Raw genomic sequence first — 26,181 nt, 5'->3', positions numbered from 1 at the left:
AAATGAAAGACAAAATATTTGTGCGTTGATATATAAAAAATATATATACTTTTTTTTTTTTTTTTTTTAAAGTGACCACAAACCCTCTGTTCTCAGCTGCATAAGAGTTGGGAGAGGATAAACAGCAGCACACTGAACTTCCCAGTGAATGGAGGTGTCAGGACAAGTCTGATCATTGGAGGAGAGCAGGCTGAATTCCCAGCACAGCTAGACAACTAACCACACTGTGTTCTCCTGCCTACTGTGGTCAGTTTTTAATAGGAAAGCAGAGGGCCTCCCATGAACACCTGGGATTTCACACAATACAAAGCGAATAGGATACTTTTTCATACAAGTACATAGTTCAGCAGGAACATGTAAGGAATATGGAATGTTGGGTTTACATATTCATTAATACTGCTTCCACCTCCATTCTAAGCCTATTCTAACTACCCTGTTAAAGGAAAGAAGTCTATACTTACTTTTTCTGAAGTCACTTTGATCTGTTCAGATGATCGTGTCCCAGCGCCGGCTTCAGTGTAGAGGAGGGACAGTCGACAACAGATGCCCCATAGAAAGCCTATGGGTGAAATTCTTGCCTAAGTTCTACAGCCGTTGTCGCTTCCTGTCCTCCTACACTGAAGTCATTTCGGGGACCAGATCATGTGAAAATGTCATCTTTCGTTATGCAAATTATAAATAAAGAAAATATGTTTAGAACACTGTAATATACCTTTGACTTGCCAGTTGACGAGTGCTAATGGAAATATATTGCCATATTTTCTGTAGACACATTACTATCAGCCCATGTGGACTCTGGTTGGTGGAGGTGCCAAGAAGCTGGCAAGTTCTGCTCGTCCTACAGCTAGTGTGATCCCTTCAGGAGTCAAATGGATCAAATCAGAAGTAAAAAGCTTTGATCCAGACAAAAACTCCATCCGGATAGGTGATGACAAAGAGGTAACTTTATTTGGGCAAGCAGTTTTTTTTCAAATGGTGTTCCTCAGAACTTTACATGTTTATCACAATGATTATTTCATATATGAGCTATACACACTTGAACACTAAAAATAAATTTGAATATATGTGTTTTTAAAACCTGTAATATTGCCATTTTTAACAATTTGGTCCGAAAACAAAAATGTGTGTAAATATTAGATTATCACAGGCCCTGGTTGTGCAATCTGCTCTGGGTGTCAGTAGATTCCTAAAGACCCCCCCCCCCCCCCCCCAAACAGATCGCAAACACAGTGCACTTGCCTGAACTGGATAATGTGAATTGGTGCAGTGCACTTTTTTAAATTGATGCATGCAGTAGGTTTTGTGTAATCTAGTGTGATTTCAGCCCATTTAAATGAAAATTGTACTGCACATCTGAAACAATATATGATGTGCTTATTTTCATGTACTTTTGTGTTTTAGAATACCTTCTTTTAAATTTAATAAACATATTTGTAAAGGTAATGCACAAGGCCGGTGCGCCCTCTGTTTTGTTTTTCTCTATGTGAACTGGTCCTCACAGGGCAACATGAATGAAACAAATACATAACATTTATATTATTACAAAAATACATTGGAAATCCTTTATCCTGGTGTCTGTTCTTTATTCTCTACCCACAGTATGACTTCATAAATTCACAGAGCAAGATCACTGATAAAATTCACAAAATAGGAATAAATCCAAGTCAATGTTTAACCCTTTAGGTTGTATAGTCTCCAACTCGGCTATCCATTTAAAGTGATTGGAAAGGCATACATTTAATTAAAAAAATATATATACTTATCCGCTATGTGCAATTGTTTTGCACAGAGCAGCCCCAATCCTCCTCTTCTCGGGTCCCCCGCTGTTGCTCCTGACCCCTCCTCACTGCTGAGTGACCCCCATAGCAAGCCTCTTGCATATTGCTCTCATGCACGTTGCTGGATCCAGATCGAGTTCAGATAAGTATTAGGGGGGGAAGCTGCATACAGAAGATTTTTTACCATAATGCAGAGAATGCATTAAGGTAAAAAAAAACCTTCTGCCTTTTTAGGACCACCTTAACCTCCCTTCATCTCACTTGTTCTTCACTGTTTCCACCCCATTCAGGATTTAGGAATCAGACACTCAATATCACAACTCAGATTTCTGTTTTTCTTATCAATGTGCAGCAAAATGTTTGGCAACAGGGAACTCCAACCAACCAATCCATCTTGAGTGAGGACTTTTGTGCTGTGATCCTTCATTCTCTGTGTTGTTTCCCCAATGTAGTATAAACCACAGGGGCATGTTAACCAATAAACTACAAACGAGCTCTGACGTGTACTAACCTTTTATTGTCTATTCTCCTGCCTGTGTGAGGGTGTGTGAAAAACGAACCCTTTATCATGACAGAGCAATGCACACAGGACAGACCTAGAAAATATCTGTGTTTAGGACCCAGAAATGTCTGAGACTGCGTTTTGGAAGAACTAAATCCTCTCTGACTATACTGCCCTGTACAGACTTGCCGTTTCTAGAAGGCTTCAAGGGTGGATCTTGGAATTCTTCAATTTCAGGATAATTATGTTCTAACAATTTCTAGGTTTTTTTTTAATTTTGGGACATTATGGAGGGGATTTACTACAACTGGTGCACCAAGAATCTGGTACAACTGTGCATGGTAACCAATCCGCTTCTAGGTTTAAGTACTGGTTCACAGCAATACAATTTCCAGTGGGGTTTTTTTTTGTTTTGTTTTTTTGGACATTATGGAGATTTACTAAAACTAGTGCACCCAGAATCTGGTACAACAGTGCATGGTAACCAATCAGCTTCTAGGTTTAAGCCCTGGTTCACACCAGTGCAATTTGTCATGCGATTTGACAGTTCAAAATGACAAGTCACACCCTATTTGCGGTAATAGAACTGTTCAAATCATTGGATTGAAAAGGTTCCTGTACTATTTTTCTGTGATTTCATTGCAACGTGCATTGACTTCTGTTAAGTGAAGTTGCAAGCCGCAGTTAAATCAAACATCCAAATCGCACTGATCTGCGGCTTTGAAATCGCGTTGAAGTAGCACAATTTCAAAGCTGCACTGGTGTGAACCAGGATTATTTGTAAAGCTGAAATTCGTATTATTATACAGGATTTATATAGCGCCAACAGTTTGCGCAGCGCTTCACAAAATTAAGGGAGACATTAAAGTTACAGTACAATTTGGTACAAGAGGAAACAGAGGGCCCTACTTGTTAGAGCTTACAATCTAGGAATTAGAAGTTGATTGGTTACTAGTAAATCTTCCTCCCATATAACCTGTCTGAGAAATGGTGAAATTGTGACATAATCCTTCTTTTTTTTTTTTTATCTCAGTCAAATAGTAACTCATATCACCCAACATCTGTGTCCTCTCCAAGAGACGCTGTTCTCTAGGCATCTGACTCCGAGGGATAGAGCACAACGCTGTATGAGGATGAAAACTTGAATATAATAACAGCTGGTTGTTCAGCCCATTCACCGCAACTAGTTGTTATATTCATGTTTTCATCCTCATACATTGTTCTGCTGTATCCCTCAGAGTCAGATGGCTAGAGAACAGCATCTCTTTGAGACGACACAGACATTTAATAATAGGGGTTACCCTTTGACTGAGGTGAATGAGGAAAAATAGAGGATTTTGAATAAAAGCAGAACTGCTCTGTTGAAGGGTAAAATGACACATAAGGATGCTGCATGCATACCTTTTTCAATTTCACCAAAGGCAGAGGGTAAAGCTCCTTTTGGACTGGAGGTGAGAACCCCCTTCATTCCAAAATAAATAAATAAATTATATTAGTAATTTCCCTATCCGTGTATAACATTTGGTCTTCTGCAATCACAGTTCACCACATGAACACAGAGTATGACTACACTAAACTAATTAAGAGTTGAAATTTAAGTACCACCCTTACTGAAACTAATTTATTTTTTTTAACTTACTATGCTATGCCCCTCTATTTGCTGTATTTAGAGCAGGTAACACGAAAAAGACAGACAGAAACAATGGAGCAAGAAAGCAGAATGCAAAGAGTGCAGGGAGTTAAAAGAGGAAATCGCAAAATAGGTGAGACTTGGCAAAGAGAAAACGAGGTGATTGCCCAAAAGAGAACCTTGCTATACATTTAGTGTCAACTCTATTCGAAATACTTGCTTGTTAAAGAAGTCTCACAATGGCTCCATTCACACCTATGCAGTTTGCTTTTTTGTCCATTTTTGTACTGCTTTTCACAGTTCATTCTGCGTTTTTTCTACATGTGTTTTTACCACGTTTTTAGATTTTGTTCAGCTTTTTTTTTTTTTTTTTGTTAACCACTTAAGAGCTGCCCCATAGCAGATACCCTACCCACGCCACTATTAGCTGCTGGATATGTCATTCACAGGGTCCCGGCTGAGAATCAGTGATCATCAGCAGGGCTGAGAGGGGAGAGATTTGTGTGTAAACAACACAGATCTCTCTCCTGTCAGCATGGACATGTAGCATGTCTCCCAAGTAAAACACACACAACACACTGTAAACCCTTTGATTGCCCCAGATGTTAAGCCCTTCCTGCCCAGTGTCAGTACAGCGTCAGTGCTTTTTATTAGCACTGATCACTCTATTAGTGTCACTGGGGATGTCAGTGGCAGTTAGTTCCCACCCAGTGTCAGAATGCCCGCCGCAGACCCGCTGATCACAGCCATTACTAGTATAATAAAAATTCCAATATGTATACTGCCATTTTGTAGACGCTATATTTTCACTTAAACCAATTCATATACAACTATTGAGATTTTTTTTTTTAGCAAAAACATGTAGCAGACAAACACTAGCAAAGTCAAAAATATTGTTGTTTTTTTCTTCTAAATTGTTGGTCTTTGTTTATAGCACAAATAATAAAAACTGCAGAGGTGACCTCACCTCTAATGTTGGGTTTCCTACATGTGTGGATTACCACCAAAAGAAAACTCCTATTTGTGGGGGGAAAAAAAAGGACATAAATTTCACTGGGGTGCAGCATTGCATGACCGCACAATTATTAACAATTTTTGTTCCTTGGCAGAATAAAAATGCAAAATGTGCATTATCATGCATTTCAGCAGCTTCTTCATTGAACTCTATTTTAGCAAAAACACTGCTTTTTTGCTTTTTAAAAAGTCCCTGGCCCTTTATGGAAAGCAGCAGCTCAAAACATCATAGATATGAACATGTTTCATAGGAAACCATGTTAAATAGACTGTAGTGCTTTTCAGCAAAAAGTACTAAAAAACATATTGGTGTGAACAGAGCCTGTAAGTTAAAAAGGCTTGTTAAATCTCCCAGCGGACCCAGCGTGCATAGGACTTGTTCCTGTAAAAATCTGTTCTGTGGTTCTGAGCTGTGTGGTCGGATAGCTTGCCTCTCCCCTATCTTCACCACTGTTCAACCATGGCAAAATCAAGGACACGGACTACTGACAGCGCAGTACAGACACAGAGCCCACTCCGCCTCGACCTCCACTGAACACTGTCAGAATGAATATCTGCAGCCCTCCCTGCCAGAAGTCTCCTCCGCTCTTAGTACTGGTAAAAGACTGAGCCTACAACCTCCCACAGTTGCTAGGTAGTTGTGAGGAGTTTTCCGTAGCTGGCAGTATCTGTGTTGTGAATGACCGCACTGAAAAGGAGCATTGTCAGTCACAAAAACAAGCGCACAGCACAAGCCAGCTACTATGATGTCCATTTGTCCAAGAGAGACTAGTGTAGTGGCTGCACATGTGTCATTGTGGGCTTGTGTTTTTTTGTGAATGAAGGCACTCCTTTCGAGATGACATCATTAACAGCACAAGCCATCAGCTACTACTGTAATCCTCTCCTCTGAGCTAGTTGGTGGCTGCAGGAGGTTGTGGGCTCAATCTTTTATTAGTATAAAGGGACCAGAAGTCCTAGAGCTACAGCCATCTTTGCCAGAAATAAAAATGACAGGACATTTTTTTAATATAATCTTTATTTCTGCTTCATAGAAAGTACAGCCACCAATACTGTGATAACAGTAACCAGGCATTGTTGTAGAGTACAGTTGACTTGCAAAATATATACATAGTGAAGAACAATTTTCCATATATAAAGATAAACAAGGATTCAGGGATGGGAAGGGAAAGAGTAGGGAGAAGGTAGAGAGGACAACAAAAGAAAGGAGGAAAGGGGAGCAAGTGCAGATGAGCATGCCAAGTGATTTGTATGAAGTGTGATGAAACCGCTCCCATAGTTCAGACATTATGAAGGCATGCACAAGTAAAGAGTATGCAACCTTCCCATTACTGAGGTTGATCTAAACTACAAGAAGAGAAAAAGGGGGAAAAACAATGGAACCACAGCAACTCAAGGTCTGTAACAAGAGAACTGAACAATAAAAAGAGAGGGAGGACTTCAGTATGATAATGTTGTCCAGATGTTATGTACCTGAGTTTTTTATTCACCAAGTATAGGTGATTAGGTGGCCGCTGAGATCTTTTGAGGTGGATTTTACTTTGGTGGTGTGTCTAGATCCCATAAAATGTATTATATTTATGCTTCTGGAAGAAGCACCAACTCTCAGCCCCAGTGATGGTATTGAACTTTTTGGTCCAGTCAGTAATGGTTGAGGTTTCTTCCAAAAGACCTTAATGGGCCTTTGGCTGTATTAGTTAGATGTGGTGAAACATTCCTCTTGTAAGACTTTATTGGGTGGGATGTATTATGGTGTAAATCAGCCTTTCTCAACCAAGGTACCCAGGCACCCTGGGGTGCCTTGATGTTTCTTCAGGGGTGCCTTGGCAAAATGTCTAAAAATTGCCTAAAACTTGTATACAAGCCCCCGGGTGGAACAAGGCTGCCTTGTAGTTACACAAAGCCACAGGTTTTCATTGTGCGCCATCACAGCCTTCTATCCGCCAGCGTCCTGACAAGCAATGACATCATCAATTGATAAGGAGGACATCAGCTGCCTGCACAGAATCATAGTTTGACCCTCCCTTGCCCTTCTCTGTCAGTGCTGTGGTCACATTAGCTCAGTGATGGAGAAAAGCTGAGGGAGAAAAGAAACATTGGAATACCAGTCAGTACCAGTGGGCAAAAGTGTATTTGCTTTGCAAGAATAAATCACCTCTAATGTTGGGTGTCCTACATGTGTGGATGTTGCTGTTAGAATAGTTTTTCACATTTTAGAATGGGGTGCCTCAGGACTGTCCATAATTTTAAAGGGTGCCTCAGGACTGTCCATAAGTTTAAAGGGTGCCTTGACTGAAAAAAGGTTGAGAAACACTGCTGTAAATAACGAAAATGGTCTGGAGGGTGGGCATCAAAGACTTGAGATGTGTGCCACCCATTCCAAAACTAGAGACCACAGCCCTCTAAACACAACCTCTCCAACAGAGGTCTGATGTTTGAGCCTATATCTTTTTGAGTTTAACAGGGACTGTGTATCATTGGGTCATCAATTTTGTAACAGAATTCTTGATTTTTTGTGTTAAGTGAAGGCATGGGAGAGTTGGAAAATCTTATATATTTGGTGGGAAGAAAATGTTCATTCAATACCGCACAGATTTTAATGGGAACAAGTGCCATGTGCACTGGGATCCCCTGAGTGATATAACAAGCTTTTTATCTTCTGGTTAAAGTTCTTTAAGTTAAATTTCCCAAACAGTGAATCCTGTGGCTTTCATTTAGTATTTACAGCATAAAGACCTGATGAGGAGGAAGTTCAGTTGTTGTTCAACCAGTTTGTCTGAAAGATCCATGACTAAGCAACTAGTATGACCGTTGGCGCCAGAAATAGTGTCTGCAAAACCTCAGAAAATAGGATCTGCCCTCGACGCTGCTGGAGTCTATTTTATTGCTGCAATTTACACCATAGCAGGCAAAAACTTGTAAAACCAAAGTCAATGATTTTATTACCACATTCAATACAAGCTGTAAAATGTATTTTAGCTCTGTTCCTTCCTACCTATTAAACCCTCATGATCGTCTAATGCAGTGGTCTCCAAACTGCAGCCTAGGAGCCAGATATGGCCCTTTGCTTGCCCTTATCTGGCCCTTGGGGTGCTATTACACCAATGATGGAGCACCAGTTCCCCTACTGATGCCATCACTTTCTTCTCCCACTGGCCACAGTCTGTCCCCCCCCTAAAGCCTGAAGGACAGTAAACTGGCCCTTTGCTTAGAAAGTTTGGAGACCCCTGGTCTAATGTGCTAGGTGGCCTCACTGACCAGTAGGGAGATAGGAGTGGGATGGGGGACAAAAGATGAGATTTGCATATAATTTTAGTCCGCAACTCCCTCATCATAATCCCTCCCACACTGGTTCCCAACCTCTCCTGGCCCACCTGGGGAGCCTGGGACCACAGTAAGTGATCAGGATGGGGCTTTCCATAGAGGAAAGAGAGGAACATTCATCTCCCAATCTTCTCTGTGCCAAATGATCCCAGAAGTGACAAAGATGTTTGATGGTTTAAGAGCCCTGGCTGTAACAGCAATCTGTGCTGACTGACTTCTCAATAAAGAATACCTGTCACCTGACCGAGGCTTGTTAGCCCCCTTGTAATAACAATTAAGTTAAATGGAAAAAAAACCATAAACTTTTTTTTACATAAAAATAAGTACGAAAAAAATTAAAAGCATCTCCATCCCTTTGCTCAAACAAGCAAATGCATACATGCATGTAGGTCTGGCACACCTATATAAGCAGCAATTGCACCACATGTTTGAAATCTCTCACAAACGTTAGAGTGAGAGCAGTAATTCTAGGACCATCATTTGTGATGAAAGGATAAGTTCACCTTTCATAACATGTTACATCCATATTCAGGGTGTAACATGTTATAAAATGACAGTCCCCCATTTTTTACAGCTAGCGGGGAAACTTCTCATCCTGCTAGCAGAACTACTGCTACAGAGCGGCAAGGTTGCACAAAATCATGTGTATATACGTGATTTTGTATACCCGGGTAGGGGGCACGCACGTGCCCTACCCACGCCACCATTGGCGGCTTCAGCTGTCCATCACTGGGTCCCGGCTGGTAATTCCCCGCCGGCACCCGGTGATCGCCAAGTATCACTGACGGGGGGGAGGTCTGTATGTAAACAATACGGATCTTTCCCCTGTCAGCTCCAGCATCCTGCTCTGTGTGGCTCTGCATAGCACTGTATTGGTGTCACTGGGATGTGTGACAGTTAGCCAGTTCCCCCCCAGTGTCCTGCTATAAGTCGCTGATCGCCGCCTAGTATAAAAAAATAAATAAATAAAAATCTCTATATATACCGCCATTTGTAGATGCTAAAACTTTCACGTAAACGAATTAATTTACACATATTGGGATTTTTTTTTTTAGCAAATACATGTAGCAGAATACATTTTGGCCTAAATTTATGACGAAAAATTGATTTTGTAAATTTTTTTACTGGACATGTTTTATAGCAAAAAATCAAAAATATTGTTTTTTGTTTTTTTTTCATAATTGTTGGTCTATTTTTGTTTATAGCACAAAAAATAAAAACCACAGATGCGATCAAATACCACCAAAAGAGAGCTCCATTTGTGGGGAAAAACCACCATAAATTTAATTTGGGTGCAGCGTGGCATGACAGTGCAATTGTCAGTTAAAATAATGCAGCACTGTATTGCAAAAAATGGCCTGGTCAGCAAGGGGGGTAAATCCTCTGGAGGGCAAGTGGTTAAAAAAAAAATGTGCATTGTTTAATTTTCTGTTGAAACGGGATGTTTGGAAAACACTTCTGAATGATGGAAACTGACTGCTGGAAAACGTAGGTTAAAAAATGTCTGTTTAGCTGCGTTTGCATAACGAGTTTATGTGCGTTTTATCAGCTTTTGCGTTTAGAAGCGTTTTTTTAAAGATCACCTCAGGAGACCTTCCAGAATGCACTGAAAAACAGTAAAAAATTTAACTTTTTCAGACATTTTGAGAGAAATAGAGCAGAAGTAGAGAGAGCAGTATTTGTTGAGATTAGCTGTTTTTTTTTTTGTTTGTTTTGTTTTTTTTGTGGTGTTTGGATGTGTTCCAGCTCATTTCTGTGCAGAAATTATTGCAGCAATGTCTATCATATTTTCTTTCATGCGAAACCTCATAGTATGGTGTACCAGGTCCATTTGAGTACCGGAAAATGCTTTGTATGCATTTTTCATGATGAAAAAAGGCTCTGCACAGCATCTGGAAATGGAAGAGTTAAAAAAAAAAATCCAAACGCTTATAAACGTGGTTAGCCGCGTTTACAAGTGTTTGGAGTTGAAACGCTGATAAAATATACTCCTGAATGCAAGTTTGTTGTGTTCAAAAAAACGACTGTAAACTCAACTGCCTGTAACTGACTGTAAACGACGATGTGTACATGGACACATAGGAAAACATTAGGGAGGGTTCAGGGGCTGCTGAAAAAAACTCTGAACAGCTCCTAAATGTGAGTTTATCAGCTGCAGTGTACATGGAGCCTTAGGTCTAAACTGATAATCTGTAAAGGCTTTTAATGCGCCACCTATGGAAGATTTTAGGTACTGTAGTTTGTCACCATTTTACTGGCACAATTTGAAATCTTCACTTGTTTGGTATTTATTTACTGGTCAGACCATCCTCTGTTTTATAATTTACCAAAATTAAAAAATTTTTTTTTTTTTTGTGTGCACTAAAATTCATTTTAGTGTATTTTTTCCTAAAAAATTGTGTTTGATAAACAGCTGCACTAATGTGTAGCATAAAAAATGGCAATGACCACTATTTTATTCTCCAGCACCTCTGCTTTCAGAAAATATACGATGTTTGTTGATTGTAAGAAATTTTATAACAATTTTTTCACAGCTCTGGTACTTTGTGATTGGCCACTCAGAGTCTGTTGCTGTGACATGGGGATTGGGAGAGCATCTTAAATCCCCTGTAAGCTCCAGGTTACAACAGAGTTTACATGGGATCGAGGATCAGAGCTGTTTATATCATGTTACATGATTATTAGTTACATCACTAATCCTGTTCTCTTTTTATTTGCAGATAGGTTACCAATATTTAATCATCGCTCTGGGCATCAAACTCCAATTTGAAAAGGTACGGCATGCATAACAAATCTATATAAGTAGAGACTTGTATTACACCATATGGAAATGTGTGTTGCTAATTTCAATAACTGTCATATATTGTTCTGTAGCTAGGGTGAGGGGAGTAAAATGTGTCTAAGTTATTGAAGGAAAACATACCAGGATGAATTTAGTCAGAACCCTTCTAATTATTAATTGTGTTTTCACATTATGGTGTTTCTAGGTATAGGATATTGTAACATGATATTGGTCAATGGAATATGAGAAACATTAAAATGAATGAGAACAGCAATGCAAGATAAACTGTAAGCTAAAGGCTGCTGGCATAATCAGTCAGAATGTGTATATACCATATACACTCACCAGCACGCCTTGCTAGTACCGGGTTGGACCCCCTTCTGCCTTCAGAACCGCCTTAATTCTTCATGGCATAGATTCATCAAGGTGTTGGAAACATTCCTCAGAGAGTTTGGTCCATATTGACATGATGGCAACACACAGTTGCTGCACATTTGTCAGCTGTACATCCATGATGCGAATCTCCCGTTCAACCACATCCCAAAGGTGCTCTATTGGGTTGAGATCTGGTGACTGTGGAAGCCATTGGAGTACAGTGAACTCATTGTCATGTTCAAGAAATCAGTGTGAGATGATCTGATCTTTGTGACATGGTGCATTATCCTGCTGGAAGGAGCAATCAGAAAAATGGGTACACTGTAGTCCTAAAGGGGTCGTCATGGTCAGCAACAATACTCAGGTAGGACGTGGGGTTTAAACAATGCTCAGTTGGTACTAAGGGGCCCAAAGTGGGCCAAGAAAATATCCCCCACACCATTACACCACCACCACCAGCCTTGACCATTGATACAAGGCAGGATGGATCCACGCTTTCATGTTGTTTACGCCAAATTCTGACCCTACCATCTGAATGTCGCAGCTGAAATCAAGACTTTTCAGACCAGGCAACGTTTTTTTCAATCTTCTGTTGTCCAATTTTGGTGATCCTGTGCAAATTGTAGCCTCCATTTCCTGTTCTTAGCTGACAGGAGTGGCACCTGGTGTGGTTTTCTGCTGCTGTAGCCCATCTGCTTTAAGGTTTGACATGTTGTGCATTCAGAGATGGAATTCTGCATACCTTGGTTGCAACAAGTGGTTATTTGAGTTACCGTTGCCTTTCTGTCATCTCGAACCAGTCTGCCCATTCTCCTCTGACATCAACCAGGCATTTTCATCCACACAACTGCCACTCACTGGATATTTACTCTTTTTCAGACCCTTCTCTGTAAACCCTAGAGATGGTTGTGCGTGAAAATCCCAGTAGATCAGCAGTTTTTTAAATACTCAGACCAGCCTGCCTGGCACCAACAACCATGTCACATTCAAAGTCACTTAAATCCCCTTTCTTCCACATTCTGTTTCTCGGTTTGAACTTTAGCAAGTCGTTTTCACCACGTCTAGATGCCTAAATGCATTGAGTTGCTGCCACATGATTGGCTGATTACCAAATTGTGTTGCCAAACAATTGAACAGGTGTACCTAATAAAGTGGCTGGTGAGTGTATGTATCTAATGTGTTGTCAGAACTACAGGGGGATGTGTTGATCAGTTTACAAGAGGAGGAGAAGAGATCCTCAACTTTCTGACGATGCCTTTCACAGTTAATTGAATAAACAGGTGACATGCAAAACTGGTGCGCTGTAAAAGTAAATGGTAGCATCCTCATCCTGGTTATGCAATATGGCAGAGGTAAGGGAGCCACAACCCTGGTTTATCAGAATCTGAGGAATTTTGCAGAAGAAAAATAAATTTTACATTATACTCCTCAATAACCACAAAGAATATAATTTATTCTGGATGTGTACCAAATGCCTTTGCAAACCCAGATATTAAAATGTAAACGTAGCTATGACATCACTGTGCTGTGCATAGACAGTGCAGATAGCAGAGCTGTAGGAGGAGTTCAACAGCTCCACCCACTACAGGCTGCTAACAGAAAGCTACAGCAGAGGGTGGAGACGAGAACAGTCTCCCTGCACATGGAGAGAGAGCAGCAGTGACCAGTCTTTAACCACTTGCCGTCCAATGACTTACCCGTACGTAATGGACATCCAGCAGTTATGCCCCATAAAGAGTACCTGTTACATGCCTATCACTGTCACAAGGATGCTTCATTCCTTATGACAGCAATAAAAGTGGTAAAAAAGAAAAGAAATTAAAGCAACAATGTAAAAATTTTAAAAAAGAAAAATGTTACTAATTAAAACTCCGTGCTCGCACGCAAAGGCAAATGTGCATGTTGGTCCTTCACACATGAAAACAGCGATCGTCCCACACATGTGAGGTATCACTGTGAACGTCAGATCATGGGCAGTAAAAATAGCATTAGGCCTCCTCTGTGGATCTAAAATGGCAAACTGTAAAGGCTTAAAGCGTCGCCTATGGATAGTAAGTAACATTTACATTGGTCACCATTGCACAGGCGTGTGCAATCTCAAGGCATGACATGTTTGGTGTCTACTCACTTGGCATAACATCATCTTTTATATTTTACAAAAAAAATGGGTAATGTATTGTGTTTTTTTTGCATTGAGATTCAATAAAGTGTATTTATACAAAAAAAAATGAAAAACCTCTGCGCAAATACCGTGTGACATAAAAAAAATTAGCAAAAGACACCATTTTATTCTCTAGGGCTTCTTCTTTAAAAAAAAAAAAAATAGGATTTAACGGCATGCAATGCCAAGCTGCGGTTTCTAAAGCAAGCAAAATCCTCTCTTTTATTAAAAGAGGTATAGACTCCAGAGAGAGAGATATCATATTACCCCGGTACAAATCATTAGTAAGACCTCATCTGGAATATGCGGTTCAGTTTTGGGCACCAATTCACAAAAAGAACATTGGGGAACTGGAGAAAGTACAGAGAAGGGCAACCAAACTGATAAGAGGCATGGAGGAGCTCAGCTATGAGGAAAGATTAGAGGAACTGAATTTATTCTCTCTTGAGAAGAGGAGATTAAGGGGGGATATGATCAATTGGGGATAGTCACCGTGATTTTGGTAGAAGGGAATAAGGTCACTGTGGTTTTAGTGGAAGGGTTAAGGTCATCGTGATTTTAGTAGAAGGAGATTAAGTCAGCACAGTTTCAGTAGTACAATTATCACCATGGTAAAAGGAGATAAAGTCGATGTGCTTTCAGTATCACCATAGCCTCAGTACAAAGGTATAAAGTCACTGTGTACTTTTTGTAGTAGAGGATAAAACCACAGTGCTTTCAGTGGAAAGGGATAAAGTCACTGTGGTTTCAGGAGCCATTAGGATGATCAGCAGATCTTTAGAACAGATGCAGTTTTTTGGTCTTATACTTTTTGTGTTGTTTTGTTGGATGATATTGCCCTAATGAGAAAAAATTAGATGCAGCTTCCTGCAAGTGGATCATTAGAGAGAATAATGAGTACTTTGTATTCAGGCTTTAGCTGGAAGCTTTCCATATCAAATCACCTACAGTACATGACGCATTTCACGTTATCAGTTATCTGCTTTGTAAAACAAATATGTATAAAAAAAATGGCCCTTTTTTACAAGAGAACATAACCGTTGTAATAGCAGTATATGTGAATTATTGATTAGAGTCTGATTCCCAATAATACAATCGCTGTACGTATGTGCCCTTTTACCATTAGGAGTAGAAAAGACTTTACTTGGATAGCTAGGAATTTTAAATGTTGTGCCTCATGGTGTACTTGTGTCCAGATAAACTGGCCCCTTCTGTGTTTGTTTTTGTTTTTTTTACCTTTTTTTTAATACCCGTTGAAGCGATATTTTACTCCTCTAAAGTGAGCCATACACTACAACCCCTGGCAAAAAGTATGGAATCCCCACTCTTGGGAAAATATTCATTCAATTGTTTAATTGTGTAGGAAAAAAAACAATCACAGACATGCATAAAAACAATTTTCGTTTACCATTCCAACCTTCTGGCTTTAAGGAACACTTAAAAAAAAAAAAAAAATGGAAGACCACTGTAGTCAATTGCAACTGTTTTTGCAGATCAAGCAGAGCAAAAAAAATATGGAATCACTCAATTCTGAGGAAAATATTATGGAATCCCAATGTACTTTGAAGTTCTAAAACAAACATCTTCATCAGATTACATCTGCTAATTAGTCTGCAGGTAAAGAAGAGTGCTTGCACACCTTGGTGAGCTGTTGCACCAAGCTGATTGCCATGAATCATGGCTCCAACACCAGAGATGTCAGTTGAAACAAAGGAGAAGATTATAAAAGGTAAATCATCGTTTTGTTGCAAAATGTTGTTGGTTGTTCCCAGTCAGCTGTGTCTAAAATCTGGACCAAGTACAAATCAAATGGGAAGGTTGTAAAAGGGAAACGTATTGGAGACCAAGGAAGACATCAAAGCATCAAGATAGAAAACTTAAAGCAATATGCCTTGAAAATAGAAGATGCACAACAAAAGAAAAGAGGAACAAATGGGCAGAAACTGGAGTCCATGTCTGTGCCTGAATTATAAGACATTGCTTAAAGGAAATGGGATTTACATACAGAAAAGCCAAACGAAAACCATCAATAACACCTAAACAGAAAAAAAATAAGGTTACAATGGGCTAAAGAAAAGCAATCATGGACTGTGGATGACTGGATGAAAGTGATATGCAGTGATGAATCATGAACCTGCATTGCGTAAGGTGATGATGCTGGAACTTTTGTTTGGAGCCGTTCCAATGAAATGTTTAAAGACAACTGGCTGAAGAAAACCTGCAACATTCCACAACCATTGATGATATGGGTTGCATATCTGGTAAAGGTATGAGGGAGATGTAATTAAATCTTCAATAAATGTTTTGTATATGTGTGTGTGTGTGTGTGTGTGTGTGTGTATATGTATATATATATATATATATATATATATATATATATATATATATATAAAAGTTTATATTGAGATTTTGGACAATTTTTTCTTATTCCATCAATTGAAAGGATGTTTGGTGATGATGACATCATTTTTCAGGATGATAATCCATCTTGCCATAGGGCAAAAGCTGTGAAAACTTTCCCTCAAGAAAGTCATATGTCAATGGCATGGCCTACATATAGTCTGGACCCCAATCCAATTTAAAATCTCTGGTGGAAATGAAAGAAAATGGTCCATGACAAGGCTCCAGCCTGACAACCTGATCTGGCAACTGCAATAAGAGAAAATTGGAGCTGGATTGTTAAAGAATACTGTTTGTCCATGCCTCAGACAATTCAAGCTGTTATAAAAGCCAGAGGTGGTGCAACAAAGTACTAGTGGTGTACAGTAGTGTTTTTGTTCATGATTCCATAATATTTTCCTCAGAATTGAGTGATTCCATATTTTTTTTCCTTTGCTTGAACTGCAAAAACAGCTGCAACTGACTACAGTTTTTTTCTTTTATTAAGTGTTTCTTAAAGCCAGACGGTTCGAATGTTAAATGAAAATAGTTTTGAGGCATGTCTGTGATTATTTACACAATTAAGCAATTGAATGAACGTTTTCCAAGAGTGGTGATTCCATACTTTTTGCCAGGGGTTGTAGTAGAATTCTAATTTAAATTTTGCGTTAACGTCAAAGAGATTATTATTATACAGGATTTATATAGCACCAACAGTTTGGCAGTGCTGTACAATATAATGGGAGACAATACAGTAACAGTACAGCTCAATACAAGAGGGATTTGAGGGCCCTGCTCCTTGGAGCTTACAATCTAGGAGATTGGTGCCATTTAAACAGATTCTCATAAGAACTTGTGTCAAATGGTTTTCTTGTTAAACACCCCATATTGCAATACCGATAGGTTCTTTTATGTTTTGCCCTCAGCACCATGGCATTATATAGTGAAAAAAGCTACTTGAACAGTTGCTGAAATATCAATTCACAGCCAGTTCTCCATAGCACAGTCCACTTGGAAATAAAACCAAAGTACATTAATATATGGGTCCACTAGGTGTCAGTATTCTCCAATCATACTTCCTGCAAATGTTCATGCATGACAGGTTTTCCTCCTTGTAGTATTCCTGCCTTTTAAGAGGGCAGTTATGGGAGATTTATAGGGTTGCTATGAACTAAAACCCAAAACAAGAATGTAATATAATACAGTTTACCTGTTCTTAGATGTAGTAGCTGCCTTAGTTTCCTTTTTTCAGCTTTTAATTTTTCACCTGGGGATCCTGCCAGAAAGTTCTTTTTAAAGAGACCAAGCTGTCCAGCAAAAGTGGCAGTTAGAGGCTTAAGACAAAGCATTAACACTGGCAGTGGGGGTGCTTACAATGGTCAGCTTTTATTAGTTTATCCAAAACTTTTATCCTTTTTATCCCAAAAGTAAAAAAACTTTTGTTTTACAGCTTAAAAAGTGTTTGCTGAAATGTGGCTTTCATTTATTAGTCCATCTAAATCTGCTAGTACATCCAACACTCCCGTCTCACTAGATTGACAATGCTGCTGTCCAAAGGTGTCTCCGTTGCTCCTCCATCCATAGTGGAGACCCCTTAAAGATGGCCATAGATAAATCGAGTCTCAGCCAGTTTAGCAGGGACCAGCCAAGATTCAATCCATCTATGGGCAGGCTGATTTACCCAAGTCAATCCATCGATTGACTTTGGTACAATGAGCCTGTTGAATTTTTAACTTGTGATTACTGCTCACAGCTATAGCCACTAGCAATAATCATTGTGTTCTCCCAGCAGAGACAAGTGTACAATCCAAACGCACACATTCCTGCGTTAAAAAATGGCTGTGTGTATAAGTGGGTACTGCAGCGAATGTCGGCTGGAACCAAACAGAATCCGCAAGGGAGAATGTCACCAGCACACCGAGGATCACCAATATGGGTCCAAAGGTTTTAATGAACTATCACATAGGTACAGCAAATGCCTTGCTTTTGGACCAATGGTGATCCTTGGTGTGCTGGTGACATTCTTCCCTCCCAGCAGAGCTGGCTACCCACAGGGAGAACACAATAGCTCTGTGGGAGGGATTCCCCCATCAACACAGTCAGAGTTGATGGGGGAGTCGAGCATTTCTTTCCTGCAAACCATGGTGAAAGGAAAGAAAATCGCATATTCTATGGCATTCCTAAGACCGGAAGTGTTACTGGCCAGAACACAGGTAAAATAAAGGAAAAAAAAAACGAATGCAGCCAGCACATTTAAGGATTGGTTAATATAAATATAAATATATATATATATATATCACACACACACACAGAGGGTAATGGTGTTTATTACAGCCATTTAGATGTGGACATGAAGTGGGGTGACACGTCGGTAACCACAGGGTGATTTATAGGATATTTTGTTTATTTGTGTGGGATAATGCACTATATTGAGTTTTTTCTTTTTTTGAGGATTTCACAGATTTAAAGAGTACCTTCATGAAGGTGGATTAAATCTGGGAGCATGTGTGTGTGTGTGTATATAAAAGGTTTTTGAGGATGTCACAGATGCTGAATGATGATTATATGAATATATATACAGTATAATTTTTTGCTTTGGGGTTTAATACCACTTTGAGTGGGTGTTTCTCAAACCTGTTCTTGAGTGCCCAGAGTCTCAGAAATACACTTTTGGTACCTATGTGAACATCCACAAGACTTGAGCTGATGGTAGGACTTGAGGAGAGATTTTGGAAACCCTGTGTTAAATAATACTGTACAAATGCCAGTAAAATAAAAGCATTTCTTAGGATAAGTTTGGAAATTGAATGATGTTCTTTCATTTTTTATATTCCATGGCCAATTTGTCACTCTACCTATCTACATTAAACATCCATTGTCCGTCCATTAAGACTGCATGTAAATCCATTTTGTAAATTTGGAAAATACAGCATTGTGGCCACCAGATGGCTCTGACTATCATATGAAATAACTCTGCTCCTTGGTACCATCTAGTGGCCATAATGTGGTATTTTCCACATTCACACATTTGAGTTGAAGAGATTATAGCCAGAGAACAATCAATTATGCACAGAACAAATTTAAAGCTGCAGTTTCCATGAACAAACAGCTGTGTAAATTTCTAATAAATACACCCCTTAGTTATATGCAGTGTCTGTTTGGGTATGCTGTAATATTGTTGAGCTTGTTGTACAGGTTGAATTATTACTTCATGTTTTTAGCTTCAAAGCCCACATTTGGATGAAATTGTGTTGACCTCACCTGTTTTTGCATGATAGGTTAAAGGACTGCCTGAAGCATTTAACTACCCCAAAATCGGCTCCAACTACTCTGTAAAAACAGTGGAGAAGACCTGGAAGGCTCTGCAGGACTTTAAAAAGGGAAATGCTATTTTCACCTTCCCCAACACTCCAGTGAAATGTGCGGGCGCTCCACAGAAAATCATGTATTTGTCGGATGCATATCTTAGGAAAGTATGTTGCTGTACACATACCTTTTTTTTGCCTACTTTTTCTGTGCTACACCAAACCAAGAAGAAATGGCCCAGAAAGGTGTTGCCAGTGATTATTAATAAAAAGTCATTGCACTCATATAATATGATTAAAAGCCAAAATTCAGTACTGTCAGAATTACCAGCAAATGCTTTGAGTTTTTTTAAATCTTTTTCATTTCATATATGTAGTTTTATGACATGGGTAGTTCATATTTTTGTAAATGTAACCTATTATTTTTTTATTTTTTTTTAGCAACATTATAGTATATAAGTTTTTGGAATATACACTTTTGCTACCATATTGGTTAATGTATTTGTACTCATTTATTGTAGTTTAATAATTACTTTTTATCTTTTTATCATTCAAACTAGATATGACTATACATAATATGTTCCCAGCTTTTATTTATTTATTTTTTACCCGTTTTTTCCTTGTATTTTTCTTAAAGTGGAACTGAACTTAACACTTCCAAAATTCCCCTATAACACAGCAGATCTACATGTTTTAATTGTACTTAAGCAGTACCTTGAAAAAGATACCTTTTGGTCTGATAAATCTGTGCACTTCCTGGTATGACAGCGTGCCTTGACACCTCTGCCTATAGCCTAATATCTTGCTATCTGCAGTGTGAGATCTAAGGCACTGTGGCTCTGACTGCCTGTCTCCAGAAAATTAGAGTGAGATTTGGTGGTGTCACTACTGTGCTGCTCACTGTTCTCCTTACTGGAGGCTCTGACATGAGGAAGGAAAGCCTTGATTTACCCAGATAGCCCCCTCCACACAGAGACACAGTGCAGAACAAGGCATGGTAAGTTAGTAATGAGGGAAAGATCAGCTGCAGAAAGACCACAGGCAATACTGGTGACTAGTAGTCCTTTGCCTTATTTTGGGCACAGCTTCCAAAGTTTAGTTCCTTATTTAAAGCAGAGCTTCATCCAAAAGGGGAAGTTCCGCTTTCCTTTCACCCCCCCCCCCCCCCGCCTTATTTTCCATGTCTTTTTTGGGGGGGGGAGTGGGTACCTGATTTTGATTGGAGTGGAAGTTTGCCCCACCCCTTTCCCCACAGCCTCTAGGGACACGTCACAAGTCCCAGGAGACTGTGGGACCATTTACTGGGTGCGGCTCATGCATGCGCAGTGGGCTGCCGGCTGGGAAGCTGCAAGGAGTCACAGGCAGCTGCCCACATTTAAGATGCCAGCACCGGGAACCTGAACGTGCTGACTCGGTGAAGAACCGCTTTAAGTCCTTAGTTTTGCTACATCCTTCAGAAAAGTCAGAGTGATTACTAAAGGTTCACTTTTTTTGGTATACTTACCTGCTGTGTACTAGGCATTCCTACCCCCCCCCCCACACACACACACACACACACACGCACACACTGAGTGCCCCGAGAGCAAGCTGTTTGCTTTGAGGGCACTTTTGTGTTCTCGCTCCCAAGCCGCCTTTGTGTCGGCCCCGCTCCCTCCTCAGAACCTTGTCTTGGACAGCAGTGGGAGCCAAAGCAGTCCCAGCCATCCATGGTGACATCCATTTCTCACTCTTGTTCCTCTTCTAAGGTTCCTTTTTATATGGGTAGTTTATGAAGAAATTGTTTTGCCCACTTTCACAGAAACACAAATGGGGACCCACGCAGGTGTTGTTCTTCATCTCTGTCTGCCATAAGCAAATACTTCAGCCTCCTGGCTGTTACTCTGCAGCAGTGCTGTTCTAGCGGTCAGACCTTGGTTCTTTCAGACAGAACTCAAACGTGTGTACCCATGCATCATCCTTAGCCACTCCTGGGAAGAGTGCAGCCCTGAGCCACAGTCACTCCCAAACTACACATCTCTACAATCAGTGTGATGTTTTGTGACAAAACCTGGACCCAGGATTGGAGACTTCATCCCTGCTAAGGTCTCATGCACACAGGGCATTTTTGTAGCCACTTTTAGGTGCATCTATTATTAATTCATTTCAATAGCCAGTATAAATTATTATTGTGGCCAATTAAATGAATTAACACCCAATAGCTTGACACTTGTAAATGCACCTAAACACTTGTAAACGCGTTAGACACTTTGACAAGCATCAGGCGTTTTTTTGCCAAAACGCTGTTGCCAGGAAGAGGAGCGTTTTTTAAAACGTCCTTTGTGCATGAGGCCTAAGTTTCTATAAAGCCTCTGGACTCCAGGAACTAGACCAGGACTTACTAATCACAGAGGACACTCAATAATCCATTTCCTCTCTACCAAACATGCATCCTCTCAACCCTCTATAGGTGAGAGCCCTAGGTGCCACGTAACCCTTCTTACACCATGACATATATAGGAGCACCTACTGTATAATAATTTACATGTTCCAGCTTTAATGGTTTCATTTTCCCATTTTTGAGCCTGTTATTTAAATTTTTTTTGGATTGTACTCATTTGCTTATTCTCTTTACTTTGGTGGTTTTTATTACTTTGAGCCTTTCTTATTATGTACTGTGTAATTGTATGGTATAATTATGTAAAGTGGAGGCTCAGCCAAAATCTAACTAAGGCTAAACCTATGCCCACCCCCATTCTAAGCCTATTATTATCTAGCCTGTAAAGACAATCTCTCTATACTTGCCTATTCTGAAGACTATCAAGTCCCAGGATGTAGTAGCGGCCTCAGTTTAGAGGAGGGGCAGCCAACAACGGATGCCCCATAGTAAGCCTATGGGTAGTATAATTTCCCTGGCATTTGCAGCCATTGTCAGCGATCTCTACACAGAAGTCACCACTGGAGAGATAAAGTGACTAAACCGGAGCGTCTTCAGAATAGGTAGGTATATTATTAAATTTATTATTATTATACAGTATTTATAAAGCGCCAATAGTTTGCTCAGCGCTGTACATTACAAAGGGGGACAGAACATGTGACAGAACAATACCAATACAATGCAAAACATGAGGGGATTGAGGGCCCTGTTCTTTCGAGCTTACAATCTAGGAGGGAGGGGATGGTGGCACAGGAGGAGATAGCTGCGGGGGACGGAGTGGTAGGAAAAGTGGAGGAGGTCAGCAAGTTAGCAGGGGGTGGGGTAGGCTTCCCTGAAGAGATGGGTTTTCAGGGTGCGCCTAAAGGAGAGGAGAGTAGGTGATAATCTGATGGGTTGGGGCAGGGAGTTCCAGAGGATGGGTGACACCCTGGATAAGTCCTGGAGGCGGGCATGGGAGGAGGAGACCAGGGAACTAGAGAGAAGGAGGTCTTGTGAGGAGCGGAGTGTGCGTGCTGGGCGGTACTTGGATATTAGGTCAGTGATGTAGTTCGGGGCAGTATGATGGACAGGTATATACTGTAGATCTTTTCTTTACAGGGCTAGATAGAATCTGCTTAGAAAGGGCGTAGGAGTAGATTTAGCCTCAGATTTGACCTGATCTTCCTATTTAACTATGTACAATAGTAATGCTATTCCAATTTTTGAAGCTGTAAAATGGGTGTATAAGTGTGAACTGACGAATGGGTGTGCCTTGCCAAAAGGTACTGCAGTTAAAATAAGACGTTACTTGAACACACCAAAAAACCTTTTCCAGATTATCTTTAGGCAGTACAGTGGCTAATTGGTTACCTCTTCTGCCTGGAAGCACTAGGGTCGTTGGTATGAATCCCAACCATGGCACCACCTGCCTGGAGTTTGCATGTTCTCCCTGTGCTTGTGTGGGTTTCCTCTGGGTGCTCTGGTTTCCTCCCACGCTCTAAAGACATTATGGAAGGTTAATTGGATCCTGTCTAAATTGTCCCTAGTATGTGTATGTATGAATGTAGGTTAGGGACTTTAGATTGTACACCCCTTGAGGGTTAGGGACTGATGTGAATGTACAATATATATGGAAAGTGCTGCTTAAATTGACAGCGCTATATATAAGTATCTGTAGTAATAATAATTTTCATCCCACGTTTGTTGCTGCTCTTGTATAGTGTATGTAATATGGCATATTTTTTTTTTTTTTCTTCATTTGCACCCACAGAATGGAAGACGATCTGATGCTAACTTCTTCTTCAACACATCTTTGGGAGTCATTTTTGGGGTAAAGAAGTATGCAGATGCCCTGCTGGAGATCACCAAGGAGCGGGACATCACTGTGAATTATAAACATAATCTCATTGAGGTCCGACCTGAAAAGCAAGAAGCCGTATTTGAGAACCTTGATAAACCAGGAGAAACCAAAGTTTTCCAGGTAAATAGGAAGCTCCAATCAGATAGTCTGATGTTTGCCAGCCAGTGAACTAAAGGGAAGTCTCGTTATTAAATGAGCCTCTTAATTTACCATATTTGATTGGTCACATATTCGGTGATGGAAGGACAAGCTTTTTGTGACCTTACCATACCTACCATACAGTGATGGATTTCCTGCGATTATTCAGGCATACTGGTGGACAGTGAACATTCTCACAGTGGTATTTGTTTATCTTTGGACAAACTTAACCGTTTTTCATATAGCAGATATATGTATATAATGTGATTTTGCATCTCTGGGTAGAGGGCACGTACTGATCTGCGACAAAAATGTGTATGTGTTTTTTGTCACGTTTTTTCCGTGTTTTTAACATGACATGTGACTCAAACGCACCGCAATTTTTTTTTTTCGTTGTTTTTGTATTTTTACTGCACGAAATCTGCAACAAAATGCAGCAAGCAGGATTTTTAAAAATGCATCTGACCCGCACTGGATCGGTGTGAAAAGTTCCATAGGCTACATGTTCCTGTGTTTTTCTTCCACTTTTTCATTTAACGCAAAAGCAGAAGAACAGATCCGTTGTGAAAGCAGCCTTTTCCTTCGGATAAAAATCACAATCAAGCTTTCCTGTATTTCAGGTTGTATTTAGGACACAGATAAAAATGTGTGATCTGCAGTTATTGGCTGCAACTTTGTATTTGTGGAGCAGCGTGTTTCAGCAATGCGGGGAGCAATCTGTTAGAGTCATCAGGCAGGTGCTACTGGGAGCTGCTTCTGTTTACAGACTGACTGTGACTGTCAAAGTGTCCCAGTAAGAGTGCAGATGGACTCATATGAAGTGAATATATTTTTATCATCAGAGGTCCTCAAGGTGGTAAATATAGACCAGCAGTGGAAGTTATTCACATATCCAACTTGAGGTGCATAATTGGCCATAACAGGTGTCCAGCTTCTGAAATGCTACTTAAAAGCTGAAATGTAGGTATGCATTTTATAGCAGCATTTCATTGGTTCAAGCATGGCAAGTATACATACATGCCCCATAACTGTTGGATCCCTGTGGAAGTCACAAATCATTGTAGTAGATGCCGCTTCTCCAGTGATGATTGCTGCCTTCCAGGTCCCATGCTGAGTGGCTTTCCTGCTGCATAGTGAACACAGGAGGTTGCTCACTCGGCACGGGTTACTATTTACAGAACGTTTTGTATTTTTCTCAATGAATGAAGGCGTCCTCTAATTGGAGGTAGAGAGGCAAGGAGGTGCAAGCTATTCTGTGAATGGCACCTATGCCAAGCGAGTGACCCCCATGTTCACCGTGCAGCAAGGCAGTCGCTCGGCACAGGACCTGTAAAGCAGCGGCAATCACCAGAGTAGCGGTGCCTCCACAGGAATGCTACAGGTATGACACCTACATAGAACCAGCAAACACAAATGCTCCTGCGCTTGGGGATGGACTCGATGCAGGCTGCAACCACATTAAGAATGTCCTGGAACATGCACACCTTTCTGCCCTCAATAGACCGGGGAAATCCAAATATACTGAATGAGGAAAGAACAAACAGAGGGCGCACAGGCCTAGTGCATTGCCATAAAAAATGTTTAATAAGGAATAAAGTAGGTGTTGTACTCACAAACAACAATAAAGTCAAGGCACATCATAAAGAACAGCTGGGTCAACACCGCAATAGGGAGTGTAGACATCCAATATCCAGACGCGTTTCGAGTACTTGCCTCTTCCTCAGGGCTCTAAATAAGCAAGTCCTCGAAACGCATCAACCTATTGGATATCTACACTCCCTATTGCGGACTGTTACTCAGCGCGGTGTTGACCCAGCTGCTCTTTTATGACGTGCCTTGTCTTTATTGTCGTTTGTGAGTACAACACCTACTTTATTTCTTATTAAACATTTTTTATGGTAATGCACTAGGCCTGTGCGCCCTCTGTTTATGACACATACATACTTTGGTCCAAAGTGCACCAGTGTAACTATGCTATAAAATGCATTTCTAAACCTCAGGTTTTCCCTAGGTTCACACCTAAGCGTTTGACAGCGTTTTGCAAAAATCAGTCTATTTATCATGATCAAAAATAAATGCAAAACGTGTCGCGCTCCACTAATATACGTGAAATATACTCAATGGACTTATTCATAAACAATATAAAATTCAAAGTATTTTCAATAAATTATAAATAACATATGTGAGTCCAGCTTTTAGTGTGCATTCCTTCTGAAACTGCGTGCTTATTTTAAACACAATCTGTGCTTGTTTAGGTGTCTTCCTCTAGTGAAATATAAAAAAAGTCCACAAAAACTTTTACTTATGTGCTCCTTCACCAGTGTGCACTCACCTGATTTACATGACCAAACCGTTTAAGTGAGGTCAAAAACAGCTTGTGTCCCTTTAAATGGCAATGAATTGATTTATATAGCCCTATCCTGGATGGATGGATAGATTAAGTCCAATTAACATGATTTCCTATGGGACGGATTCACATCTTTGCGTTTTAACCCGGTGCGTTTTTTGGAAAGGGTCAGGGACTTTTTTTAAATGCAAAA

At 40.2% G+C, this 26,181-nt stretch overlaps 1 protein-coding gene across 1 annotated transcript in view; it reads left to right on the top strand.

Annotated features, from left to right (window-relative positions):
* SQOR (sulfide quinone oxidoreductase) overlaps positions 1–26,181 on the top strand; it is a 77,414-nt gene that overhangs the window by 34,993 nt on the left and 16,240 nt on the right. The window contains exons 3-6 of the mRNA XM_089670284.1: positions 769–939; positions 10,969–11,022; positions 19,224–19,418; positions 23,414–23,623. Of these exons, the coding sequence (XP_089526410.1) occupies positions 769–939; positions 10,969–11,022; positions 19,224–19,418; positions 23,414–23,623 (630 nt within the window). The remainder of the gene's footprint in view (positions 1–768; positions 940–10,968; positions 11,023–19,223; positions 19,419–23,413; positions 23,624–26,181) is intronic.

The sequence above is a fragment of the Staurois parvus genome, unplaced genomic scaffold, assembly GCF_062004578.1.
Source record: "Staurois parvus isolate SC_StPar_1 unplaced genomic scaffold, SC_StPar_1.0 ptg000089l, whole genome shotgun sequence".
In the NCBI taxonomy this organism is placed as follows: Eukaryota; Metazoa; Chordata; class Amphibia; order Anura; family Ranidae; genus Staurois; species Staurois parvus.
The sequence above is the reverse complement of the archived record's forward strand: the minus strand, read 5'-3'. Positions and strand labels throughout refer to the sequence as shown.